This window comes from Tachysurus vachellii, chromosome 8 (assembly GCF_030014155.1).
Source record: "Tachysurus vachellii isolate PV-2020 chromosome 8, HZAU_Pvac_v1, whole genome shotgun sequence".
NCBI classification, from domain to species: Eukaryota; Metazoa; Chordata; class Actinopteri; order Siluriformes; family Bagridae; genus Tachysurus; species Tachysurus vachellii.
The window spans coordinates 18,395,469-18,409,169 of NC_083467.1; the positions used below are offsets into that span (position 1 = coordinate 18,395,469).

Genomic DNA, 13,701 nt, shown 5'->3' on the forward strand with positions numbered 1-13,701 from the left:
CAGAAAGAAACACAAAACTCGATGATGAGTGGATTTATCCAGAATCCATTTATGCACACATCCCAGTGCCTAGAAGAAACATGCAGGGAGGAGGGAGAATAGGCTGAGACTAGACCATTTATTCCCAGGTCACATAATTGGACGTGGCATGTGATTAGCGCAACAAGGGGGTTAACTGAATAGGCCAGGAACTCTCTCATTTCTGATATGTTCTAACACACAGTCTGCTTTTGTGAGAATCCAGAGGAACTATATAGTTCACGTATTTTTTGTAAAGCATTTCCACTGATGCCTTTATACATGAATGCACACACACTCACCCCCACAATCCTCTTGTCCATCTCTCACCCTCTGTCACTCCTGCTTTTTGGTTGAAAACGGATCCTTTCTTCAGTTAGGGGTATTGTACTAGGATGTGTGAGACTGCTCGTCTCCGTGTCCCACCGCTCTCCTCCGAGCTGTTCTTTCTCTGATCTTGGTGCCAATGGACCAATAGGGGACAAGCTTCATGCCCAGCCTAGGATTACAGGCCCAGATTCCTCCCTTTCTCCCTTCACCCAGAGCGTGCAAACCGTCTTTGTTACAGGCTAAGCTCAGATGCTGTGGTGTTAGTTTAAACCTGACAAAGGATCAGCTGGTTCAACACAGTCCTCGACACCAAGCCCACTTCTTCAGGTCCAGTGCCTACACCAGTGTCTCTTACTGTTTTAACTTTGTGGAATGCTGAGACAGGTTTTCTGCTGGCAGACGGTTTAGTAATCATGACTAATCATTGTGAAGAGCAAATTCCACACACCGACTACTAGTTAAACTCCTCAAGCCACAGAATAAAATGATCAGGTATGATATGAGCTCAGAGCTTATTTTATTTCTTTTACGTAACATGTAATGCAGATCGGTACTGCTGTACTGCCAGCGAAGTTTGTGGCTTTCCTAAGCACTTTGAAAATTTCCTTACCTTTTTTTAATAATGGGATATAATTAAGCTTCATATTTAACTGAACCACCGAAATCATCCCTCCATCTTAATATTTTCTCTCAAATCTTAACAGCTTGCCTTTTTAAAATGTTTTCCAGTGTGCAACATTCTGCAAAAGTACTAGTTTTATTATATAAGTTTAGCTTCCCTGATGTTCAGGTCTGAGAGACATTCATTCATTCATTCATTCATCTTCTACCGCTTATCCGAACTACCTCGGGTCACGGGGAGCCTGTGCCTATCTCAGGCGTCATCGGGCATCAAGGCAGGATACACCCTGGACGGAGTGCCAACCCATCGCAGGGCACACACACTCTCATTCACTCACGCAATCACACACTACGGACAATTTTCCAGAGATGCCAATCAACCTACCATGCATGTCTTTGGACCAGGGGAGGAAACCGGAGTACCCGGAGGGTCTGAGAGACATGTAGGATATAAAGGAGCAATAGAGAAATTTAGAGCAATAGAGAGTTGGACCTGATCCAGTTGCTTCTAACAGAGTGGAGTTCAGCCAGAAGTGCAGGGGGTTGGTTTAACTCAGTGTAGTTCAGGCTGGAAAAGTGTCTTTAATGTGTTGTTTTGTATTATACAGCATTGTGTGAGTTAGGGTTAGGGGTTAGGGGGGTTAGGGTTAGACTCAGACCTTGCTCCACCCAATGGGTTTTTTTCCGTTGTTCCAGTCCAGTGTGTGTCTCTGTGACTGCAGTGCAGAACAGGTTGGTTAGAAAACAGAAAACTGAAAGTGGAAATAAACCAGTGAAGCCGCATCATCATTACATTTGGCAATATTTTGCAAGGAATTTCTAATACCTTTGAATGATGATGCACAGTTCCAGCTAGAACACTGTGACATTTGGCTTTATATTAGGCAACTGTTTCCCTCATTGCTCCTGGAAGCCTGAACAGTACAAATGAGCAGTTTGGCCACGGGAGAGACAATTTCCCCTTAAATCCCAAATGTACTTGAACATCCAAGAAACATTTTGTGTACAAAGTTTGCTTCTTTGGTTTTGTACTAGTGTATCAAGGCTCACATTGCTAACAAATATCAGTTTAAGTTTATGTAAACTGCATATAATTCACTACACATTCACCTCAAAAAAACATTGGGCTAAGTGAACACTTAAATAGTTAAATAGCTAAATAGCAGAATAATATTTTGCCTGAACAATTCCACCATTAAATCATGCTTCCTTCTTACATGTGATGTTTGCACAGAGTGGTTATCAAACTAAATGTAGAGAATGAAACCGATTTGGTCGCTGTTACAGTTTTTAACCGTGCAAATGTATCAGTGTGTCATGCTTGAGTTTTATATTATTGACCTTCTCACCATGGCTTAGGGTAAAGATAACCAAGCTTTAGCTGTAAACCTGCCTTACTTTTCTAACAGCATTAGTCTGTATAAATCAATGTACGTGAATTTCAGGCACTAAAAACATTGTGACAGACTACGTTTAGGGAAAATGTGTATTTTTCTCTCTCTTTTTTTTTTGTTGCCAGAACTACACCCCAGTGTAAACTCAGAAAGGCTTGTTAATTATCTGATTAGTTAAATCAGGTGTACTAAAGAAAGCGTAATGATAAAAACCTGCAGCAGCACAAGGGAGAATCAGTGGAGTAGATTAGTGTTTAAAAATCATTTCTGGAATTGTACCATTGTGTCTTTTGTGTCTGTGTGAGGTTTCGTACAAACATGTTGCTCTTAGCTGCAGAAAACAAACTGTTTTCCATCCAACCAACAAGAAGTAACATAACAAAAGGTAATTATATATCTATGCCAAAATATTCTCAATTGGTTTTATTACCTACTGGACCACCTACAGAGATCATAACTGTAAATGTGGATTAAAGGAGGCATTTGCAGTGTTTGGAAAGTCTTTCTAGTACTGCAACAATCATTTTAAGAAAGCTCCAGAAACAAACGTGATATATAATATATACTGGAATGCAGTGAATCTGTCTAGTTTCCTTCTTACATGGCTAATTTTATTAAATGTTCCAGCCCATAAATGAGCAATCATTCACCCATGTTCTATAGAAGACAATTCACAAGGCATATGTAGTTTTCCAAAACCAAAAAGATTGATGGCAGGGTGTGCTTAAAAGGGAATAGTCAGAGTTTAATTAAATTATTTCTTAAAAAAAATTGTAATTGCACATTTTATACAGCAGAGGGCACTTAAAATTATAAACTGCATTTTTACTCTTAATACATTACAAATTAAGAGTGAATTTTTAATAAGCCAGACCTGAGTAAATGTGTCAATAAATATGTTAATATTTATTATGCAGGATTAATACAAACCTACCACATATTCCAAATAATTCACTTTGCTGATGTGTACTGAAAAGAAAAGAAAATATAACTGGATTTATAGCTAACATTACCCTCAGTTTGTGCTTTGTGTGGGTCACCATTTCTTTATGAAAATAAATAAATAATAAATAAATAAATACACTACATTATCAATATTATACAAAGCATCTAAGCAAAGTCCAAAACTGGAATTTAAAGCAATTTAACACTAAATTGTCCAATTGTAATAAATGCAATACTAAATTGTAATTTTTAAGCAAATCATGGCTTTTAAGCACTTGCTCATAAAGGCATCCTAGGATATTATGAAAGTTGATAGAGGCACCAACCCTGGACATGAACACAACAATATAAATGCCTCTAGATTCTTTAGAAATTCTTATTTATATCTGAGACTGAGCTTCATGATATCATGAATTCAGGGCGTTTAGCACCACCCATGTTTACTGGTACTTGGTATTATACCTGATATGTTTAACACATCCTGTATATGTATGTATGTGTGTGTGTGGTCAGGATGGTCTTACCTGTAACTGTTATAACTATATCTTGGCCCGGGAAAGCTTAGAGGAAGCTGAAGAGCTTCAAGTGAGAGTGTGTGACTTCTTTCTAGAGTTCTTTCTTATGTGAGTTTAAGAATATCTTTTTAATCAGTCAACAGTCAGGGTTTTAAACAGTCAATTATTATTTAATTTTTAACACCAAATGCCCTTATCCCGTTCGAGGTTTGAGATCAACATATTTAATAATTATTAATCTTTACAAATTATTATATTATATTATTAGTATCCTGCAAATTCATCTGTAGGATAAACAAGGATTCTTTCTGCTCTTTGCCATACAACCTTCTTGTCCACAGTGCATCAACACAATAACTAATATAAGAGCAATAAAATGGCAAAATTTAATGAAGATCATTCATAGAAGACTACATAATCAGCTGAATGAAACACTCTCCAGGGAAAGCATCATAAGGCAATGAAACTGCCACATATGGCAGGGGGCAGGTTTGGCTGGTGAGAGCGTCTGGCGGGTGCCGAGCACACAGTGAGTCAGCTGCGTATGCATGAACAACAAAGCATCCAGCTCTGCTCTGTATTACAGTAACTATGGTATGAGTTTCCAGTCTTCTGCTCCACATCAAACACATTTCATAAGCCAAGTTAGTCTGAAACAAAGATCACTCAATATGTTTAAATTTACTGCAGCTACACTGTCCTAAAATACTGTCACTAAAAAAGATGCTTTGAGAAAGTAAGTGTCTCCATGACTGTGTACCGTCTGGTTATATGAACCTAAAAGCAAGAATAAGGCCCTCTGTATGACAGTTAAACATATTGTGCACTGGCAGCCCATGTGGCTCAGTGCTTAATGATTTGGAAGGACCTGACAGGAAGGTTGGGAGTTGTCCCATGTCCCAGAGCCAGGCTACTACAGTCATGTCTGTAAGCAAGGCCCTAAATCTTCTTTGCTCAATTGTACAGTATGTTGCTTCTAAAAGCTTCATTCTCTATTGCTAATGAAGGGTTATTTAACACAACCACTTTGGATTATAAAGAATGCAGTGGAAAAGAACATGTCCGGACCAGGGTGGCTTTTCAGAGCTAGACAGACCTGAGAGCTTTAAAGGGCTTGGAAACAGCCAGACTGCCTTCAAAGTTTAGGTGTAATTACTTGAGAGATTCTGGACTAATTTGCTATCCCCAAAAATATGTTATTCTCCAAACTGGTAGCCCTTTAATATACACAACCTAGCTAGCTAGAACAAAAACAACTATTAAATGTCTGTCAGTGTCCAGCTGCGAATGTTTGTTTGAATGGAGTTTATAAAATACATTTTGGCAGAAGTAAGCAAGTAGATTATATTAGACTGCAACATTGCAAATTAGTTAATGAAGGCCAGTATGAGGACTGACAATAAAAGGGAACTGTATATTATTTATCTTGTTTGTGTGAGAGTTGTATCTCTGAAGCTTACGTTGTTATTGTGGTTCAAGGTTAATTATATTATCGAGGCAGTTATGGGTATATTTGCTTGGACGTCTTGTCTAAAACAGGGGTGTACAAACTTATATGTAAACTCACTTCTAATTTCACACTCACACACACACACAAACACACACACACACACACAAATATATATATATAGCTCCAGGCTATTGTCTTAGATCAGCACTTGCCGTCATGATCTACCCATTACTTTCAAAAGGTTTATAAAAACACAGTGGTAAATAATAGAAAAGAAATATGAAAATATTATTATTTACATATAAACACCTGAGTCTAGTCAGAAAGGTGCTCTGTGCATTGTGAAACTTCTAAAATGACCTCAGGAGATATTTAAGAGGGTTATCGCTTTTCACATTCTGTGTCCCCACAGCAAAATGGTTTAAAGCTGGATTTAATGTGGCACTTAATATAAAAAAGTATTGGTATATATTATGGATTTCCCTTAGTAGTGTTGTGTCTAGTTGTCCAGCAGAGGGCACACTCACACAGCCTTGTATGCAACCTGGAGTCCTGTCTGTTTCCTCCACATGACATATCTACCATGGCTTAGGTCTTTAGCAGTTCCACTGTGGAGGCCAGAGGAAATAAAGGTTCTCTACACATCTTACTTGAAGAAGGACAGACAGTTCAGAATGTTGACCAATCCAACATAGATGAAATTTCTTTGAAAACTTAAAGCATTCATTTTACAGAACCAGGTATTCAGGAGTCTGTAGTCATGTTTATAAACAGTGAAAAGAAGATCCTGTGCACAAATGTTTCTGCTTTCATTCAGTATGACTGAACCACAATGGAATGACCTTTTAATTCCTATTTCCTGTAGAGATTTCTGAATCCTTTTCTCAAACATAGCAACAAAGTGAATAATTCTGTTCTCACTATCTACTTTGTTAGGAACATTGCACATATACACGTGCACATTTATGCGGTTATCCAAACATGTGGCAGATACGGATCAAGAGCTTCATTTAAGATTTACATCAAATATCAGATGTGATGTGTGTTGTTTGTGCCAGATAAGCTGGTTTGAGTATTTCAGAGACAGCTGATCTCTTGCAATCATTTACCCTCAGTCTGTAAAGTTTACACAGCTGGATGGTGGATGTTGAGTGTATGGTGCTGGGGAGAACTAGTCATATTAAATAAATACTCACTCAGTCACTCTCAGTAACCTCAACACAGAGTGTAACAGAATTTACCCTGGATGAAACGTCCACTAGAGGGCAGCATTTACCCACATTCACACCCAAGGCAATTTAGAGTATCCAGTCTAACCCCTAGTATGGTGTTGTGGAGGCATTTTATTTATGATAGCTCTGGTATACTTAGTAGTACATGTTCAAGATTTAATTGGCATTCCTTTTAATAATTAAAGATGAGGACGAGGGCAATGGCAAAAAAATTTTCCGAGCAAAAAGATGGCATAATATTAACATATTTTGAGGCTCACATTTACTTAAATGCACTGTAAAAAGTGACTGTAAAAAAAATTTTTTTTTTGTTGTTTTTTTTGTAAAAAAAAATGTTTTGCATGTAAGAGAACTCTGCAGACTGCAGACGACATTGTGTTACATTGTAAAATGGGAAAGATAAAGCTATGTGTGTACCTGAACTGGTGCTGTACATTTATCATGCAGTTAACTTCTTTAATAAATGTTAATAAAAACAAATAAACTGTAATGTACAGTAAACAGCTAAATAGGAACAGGAAGTTTCCATACAAATAATTGCATTTGATAAATAATTCAGGATTTCTATAACAGCTCTTCTCAAACAGTTTACAGTCACTGACCACAAAAATTAATCACTTTTTAAGATTTTTTTTTTTTTAAATCAAAAACCATTAAAAAATTAGGCACATTATTTAAAGGCTTGCAATATTTTTTGGCTATTTCTACGTCAGAGGTATGAATTTTCTTCTCGAGGATTTTTAAAAAAAAATTTGATTCCAGCTGACATCATTTATATTTCCATTAATGTTGGGTTGTTTGCCACTGTTGTAGTGAAATTAGAAAATCACTGATCTCTTGTAAAGGTCTTGGTATAAAAGGTCCTAAGAAGTAAGTGTCTAAGGGAATGTCATCAATGTTACAGGACTGTCAGTGAAATCAATTATTATATTTATACTATCTGAAATTTTGGGACACTGTATTATCCTGACCTTTTTGATCACTCACATGAAACAATAATACTTAATTAGCCAGCAGATAAGAGAAGCATCATATCAGCTTACATAACCGGATTACTTAATATTTTAACACGTCAACTACTGACTATTGACATTTTAAACACATTAAGAACATGAAAAAAAGTGTAAAAATGTTATTACATTCCTAAAATCTATAGCTGATTACTGTAACTGTAACAGTCTGGTGATGTGGAACAGGTTAATGCAGCTCTGAGTATATAATATATATTCTTTATTCTGAGTATATAATTCGTATATAATACGAATGAGTTTTAAATTTTAGGAAAGTATATGAATATGATGAATTTTATTTTACTGCTCATACGTGTTACAGTGTGCTAATCTCAGCCGACTGAAGTAAGAAAAGACCCAGGGCCGAGAGATGCTCTGCTTCTGTTTCAGACCCTCTGTCTCAACAAACAGTCCTCTGTGGAACTGGAGGTTTTGCTCCAGTGTTGCTCTTTGCCTGGAAAACAAGAAAGTGCAAAGTGTTTATTCAGGCCCACTGTGTATATAAAGTGCATATATAATACAAAATAGAATGTAGAATAATTGTTGAAATGGTTTTCCTTTAACTGACATACCTATTTAACTCCTCATACCACATGGCTGCTTCCTCCCGTGCGTGCCTTCTCTCCTCTGCAGCCTTCCTCCTCTCCTCTTCTTCCTCCCACTTTCTGCGTAAGTACTCCTGTCTTTCGCTCTCATCCATATCCTGCAATCTCCTATACTCTTCCTCCTTACGAGCCTCCTCCTCCTCGTGCTGACGCTTTAACTCAGCTACACACCCCACATGATTGTACTAATTATCATCAAATACGTTCATCATCAATATCATTAAAAATAATACACCTATATTTTACTATTAATTAATTAAAAAAAGGTGAAATATGGTTCCTGCAACAAGGCAATAATCTAAAACCTAAGTGTATGCGGTGGCATTGATATCAATCAGAAATATGAAAAGAGTAATCAGAGAATTTATCAATATGTTTATCCTCAGTTATAATAATGATAAAGTCTGGACATACAAGCTATTAAAGATAACATACCACATACACACTGTTTTTGTTGTCTTTGGTTTTGTTTTTTTGTCTTAAAGAATTAAAGGGTTGCTCAGCAAAACACACCTGTTCCTTGAATTACTTAATTTCCTTGAATTTTGTCTGTTTTGTCAAATATAAAACTAAAGGTTTTTGCAATTTGTTCATTGATATTTTAGAGCTAAACTTGCAAGTGTCTGTGTGAGTCTCTCTATGAGACTATAAAGTGGTTAATCTTTCTAAACAGCAGTAAGCACTTAAAAGTGTACCTGCTCTTCTTATCTCCTCTTCGTGCCTCACTTTCTGAAGTCGTTCTAAATATCTCTTCTTGTTCTTTGTTTCTTCTTGCCTCCTCCTCTCTGTCTCCATCTCAGGCTGCTCACCCCTCTGTCCTTCATTCTCTCTCTCAGCCTGTTTCTGTCTCTCTTCTTCGTCTTTAAGCTTTCTCAACCTGTAAAGCGCAACATTAAATAACTAAAGTTGCTGCTCACTTCAGTTATGTGTTTGATGAAAACTTGTAATGGTGTGTGAGGTGAACCTGGCCTGCTGTGCCCTCTGTCTCCCCTCCTCCTCCAGCTCCAGCCGCATTCTCTCTTCTGTCAGATCTTTATCCTCCTGTCTTTTCCTCTCTGCTTCTTTCTCCTCTTCTTTTTCCTTCCTCTTCTTCTCCACCTCCATCCGACGGCGTTCTGCCTTTTCAGCCACTGCTGCTGCCAATCTGCTTTCCCTCTGCTTGATGGCTTCTGCTCTGCTCTTAGCCTGAGGAGATAATAAATGATCTGAGCTGATTAATGAGCAGATGTGATTATAATTGTACCACAGCAAGATTGACTTCTCAGTTGTGATTGGTCAGAAGGTTTTCTTTAACAGCAGCTCTGACAGTAGGCCTGTTATACTGTGCTGTAAGTGTGCTATCATTTAAAAAATAAAACACAAACGTGGGAAAGATTATTATACTTTTTACTGTGACAACGACAAAAAAGAGGAAAGAATCTTGCACCTTTTCTTCAGTTAATAGTCTCTTTTAAAGCAACCAAAAATGTGTCTTCTATGGGACAATTAGTTCTGAAAGTTTACACAAAAAGAGAAACACTTATTTAAATCCTATATAGTTATATCCTAATCAAAATAAGTTATTTGTATAAATAATCATTACCAGATGGGGCTCAAAATATTTTATATTATGTTTGACTTATGTGTTTCAAAAAAAAATCTAAAAAAATCTCTTATTCTCCTATTTTGAAAACTTCAACCCAATACTACAATAAAACCCACATCAGCAGCTGATTTAGACTTGTCCGGGTTGGATGCAGGATGGTGGGTTGGGACACCGAGACGTGGGAAGTGATGAGGAAGTTGTACTGGGCTATACAGGCCAGTATCTGATGACACACTGCTTCTCCGAATGCTCCAGGTGCTTGTTGAGGAGGACTTGGCAGAGCTGTGTGTTCTGGAAGAAGCTGCAGATATGTCGATCTCATAGAAATGATCAACATCTCCAGTTCCACCATCTTCTCTGGAGACAGCAACCCGATCACTTTCCATACTGTGTCCTGCTACACACTTCTCATGATGGATGAAATCCTGATCAATATCTGGACTGTGTCTAGTGTCACGGTTCTTTTGTACAGGTGAGACCTCTCTGCTTTCCACATCATCCATAGTGTATTCAGAAGAACCACAGGAATAATCATCTGCTGAGTTGTCCTCTGACTCTTTCACTAGTCTTTTGGATACTGTCTTCTCATGTCTCTCTGAGCTATATTTCTTCTTTTCAGTTTGCATTACTTCCTGTGACTGCCTTGGTTTACCTGAGTCAAATGAAAATTTGACATTCATATTATTATAGTTTTTGGAATTACAGTTAGTACTCATGAGTAATAGCAATACTCACCCACGACAAATGCCGCTTGGCCTTTGGACTTCTTTTTTATTTTTTCTGCTGTGTTTGGTGACTTTGTGGACTTGGTGGCTTTGTCACCACCTGTGTTTTTATTTTTCTTCTGTATAGAAAATTCAAGAAATCAAGAATGAAGAACGAAAGGGATCCTTCACTATTGACTGTTGATACAGGAATCTAAACAAAGACTCACTTGTATTGGACCAGAATCTGTTTCATTACTAAATCTGGTGTCTTGTGACTCTGTGTCCGTACTGTCTACATTTAATTCCATAGCCATATTCTCTGCATCAACATCTGTGACTCTGTTGGCATGCCGGGTAATCTTTTGCTTCTTTACGTTACTCATGTGGGGGTCGTCAGCGTTGTCTAATTTACCTGATTTTCTGGGCTTGCTGTCAAAATACAGAGGAAAAGCAGGAAAGACTTAGCTGCTGTCACCTGGTAGAAAGAGATGAAGGATCAGTGTGGTGTTAGGGATAAAATATAGCACAGAGAAAGGAAGGGAGCAGATGCTTTAATATGCTTTCTCACAGAAGGTCAAGAGGCAGTGACTGAAACTTGACACACAGTCAAAGAGTGATGGAAACCAAAGCAGTAATTAGATTTCGCTAACCCTAACCCTAGGATATTGTTGATTCCAAAACCTACCATGCCATGTTGCTTAACCTCACCCTGACCTTTGGCCTTATGTCTTGACCTGCAGTGTGTGCACACAAAACATATTATATTGGGATTCCCAGAGCGACCAACCAAATGCTGTGATGGAACCTGTTTTCCAAGAATGTACTCTGGCAGAAAATTCTACTGCTCGTAAATTAAAACAGAAAGCTTTTTCTGATGTCCAGGCAAACAAGTAGCACCTAGATAATCAAGACTCCTTAATACCTCTCTGACACACACACACACACACACACACACACACACACACACTCAACCTTACATCATTGCACTCCCTTTGAGTTGTTTTTGCACATTTCTTTTTAGACTGCTGCTACAACAAAAAAAATAAATAAAATGATGTGTGGACCACCTACACCATCCCTGCTGCTAAATGTCTTTTAAGTTTTCATCCACAGCTGAACTACTATTACTGTTACTATTGCTCTTTACTCCTTACAAATCTGTGTCCTGGTTTGGGCTAAATTGTCCCTTGTTATTATACTGCATTGTCGTGTAGTAGTACTGCACACATGTATTTTATGTGATTTAGTTCTGTTTTGTTTCTTGTTTTGTGTTTTATGCAGTTCATGGTCCTGGAGGAACAGTGTACTATCAGCTATATATGGTTGATATGATAATAAAAGCTTTTTGACTCAACTAATTAATAGGATTATTCGAATGCTAAGAGTAATTTTCATTTTAATAACTTTTTAAAGAATGACATGGCGAAATATATAAATAATGTATATTAAAAGATTTGTTAGATGCTGCATTGTGCTTTAGTAAGGGAGGAACAGATTCGGGGAAAATAACTGAAATCAATTGAATCCTGTTGTTGGAAAAATAGTTTCTCATTAGCATCTCATTGTTATGTTCATGCAGGCCATATATCCTTGGAATAAACATATGCACTCATAGACATGTAGGCACAATTTGGTGGGAGGAAACCAGAGAACCATTAAGAAACTCACACAGACAATAACCCAAGCTCAGATATAAACCAGATTTACTGGGGCTCTTCATGAACTGGAATTTGTATTTGTAATGTAATATACACTCACCGGCCACTTTATTAGGTACACCTGTCAAACTGCTCTTTAACGCAAATTTCTAATCAGCCAATCACATGGCAGCAACTCAATGCATTTAGGCATGTAGACATGATCAAATGATCTGCTGCAGTTCAAACCGAGCGTCAGAATGGGGAAGAAAGGTGATTTAAGTGACTTTGAACATGGCATGGTTGTTGGTGCCAGACGGGCTGGTCTGAGTGTTTCAGAAACTGCTGATCTACTTGGGATTTTCACGCACAACCATCTCTAGGGTTTACAGAGAATGGTCCGAAAAAGAGAAAATATCCAGTGAGCGGCAGTTCTGTGGGCGCAAATGCCTTGTTGATGCCAGAGGTCAGAGGAGAATGGCCAGACTGGTTCTGATAGAAAGGCAACAACTCAAATAACCACTCGTTACAACCGAGGTATGCAGAAGAGCATCTCTGAACGCACAACACGTCGAACCTTGAGGCGGATGGGCTACAGCAGCAGAAGACCACACCGGTACTAGTAAGGTGTACCTAATAAAGTGGCCGGTGAGTGTAATGCAATGTAATAAATTAGATACAGCAATTTAAAAGGATCACGAGCATGCATAGTCTAAAATGAGCCAAAGTGTTACTTACACTGTCTTTTTATAGGACTCTGTCTGAGTTTGAAGCTTTGTTTTATCAATATATTCATCTGCAGCTGTGGACTTGGAAAGAGCTGTTTTCTGAATGCTGCTATCAGACCCAGGTGTAGGTGGTGACCCAGATCTTGGTCTGGCCTTAGGCTGTGGCCTCTTTGCCCTTCCTCCTGTCTGTTGCATGATACCTTCTTCTGAGGAAAAAAAAACCCCAAAACAAATCACTTTGTCATTTAAGTATGCTGAGAACCAAGGCCCATGGCTTTTGAACATTATAGTAAACTGCTCATGTTGGCAGCTTTGACCAGCTCTTGATATACGGTAGACTACAAGTGACGTGTGAAATACACCTACTTTTAATGGTCTTTTAATGGTCATGTTATTTAACTCCTATCTAACAGGCCATACCATTTTTCCTTGTTAGAATTATACATCAAACATAACCACACAATTATTATAGTTTCTGACCTATTGAGAAACACATTACACTTGTAACAATTGTGTATGAAATACTTACTCCTATCACCCACAAACTGACTTTTTGTATCTGTAAAGTGCTGTCTAAACAACCCCAATGGACAAATTGTGTTACTTTAAAAAAAAAAAAATCAGAGCGCCCTGTTAAAAATCACGTAAAATATCTTCACATATATTCAATTCAATTTACTTCAACCCGTCCTTACTTCAGTGATGCTGGACAGTAAATAATGTAAATGTAAATAATGTTCTTTCTACAACAGCTTACAGTCAAGTGGAATTGTGCAACCAAGAGCTCCTGAACTAATAGGTAAGTGTAATTTCTGAGTTGATTATAGACTTAACACGACAATATATCTTCTTTGACTATTATTCATTAATTTGTGGTCAGCCAAGATTGTGTTGGGAATCTATTGCAAGGCACCATATGATCAC

General features: G+C 37.8%; 1 protein-coding gene across 1 annotated transcript in view; it reads right to left on the bottom strand.

Annotated features, from left to right (window-relative positions):
- Nucleotides 1–408: 408 nt before the first annotated feature.
- Nucleotides 409–13,701, bottom strand: part of LOC132850555 (uncharacterized protein KIAA2012) — an 82,603-nt gene continuing 69,310 nt past the window's right edge. Inside the window, exons 17-25 of the mRNA XM_060877192.1 lie at nt 12,788–12,983; nt 10,640–10,841; nt 10,441–10,549; nt 9,822–10,357; nt 9,085–9,305; nt 8,816–8,997; nt 8,088–8,283; nt 7,829–7,969; nt 409–619 (exon numbers count right to left, since the gene is read on the bottom strand). Coding sequence (XP_060733175.1) covers nt 409–619; nt 7,829–7,969; nt 8,088–8,283; nt 8,816–8,997; nt 9,085–9,305; nt 9,822–10,357; nt 10,441–10,549; nt 10,640–10,841; nt 12,788–12,983 — 1,994 coding nt within the window. The remainder of the gene's footprint in view (nt 620–7,828; nt 7,970–8,087; nt 8,284–8,815; nt 8,998–9,084; nt 9,306–9,821; nt 10,358–10,440; nt 10,550–10,639; nt 10,842–12,787; nt 12,984–13,701) is intronic.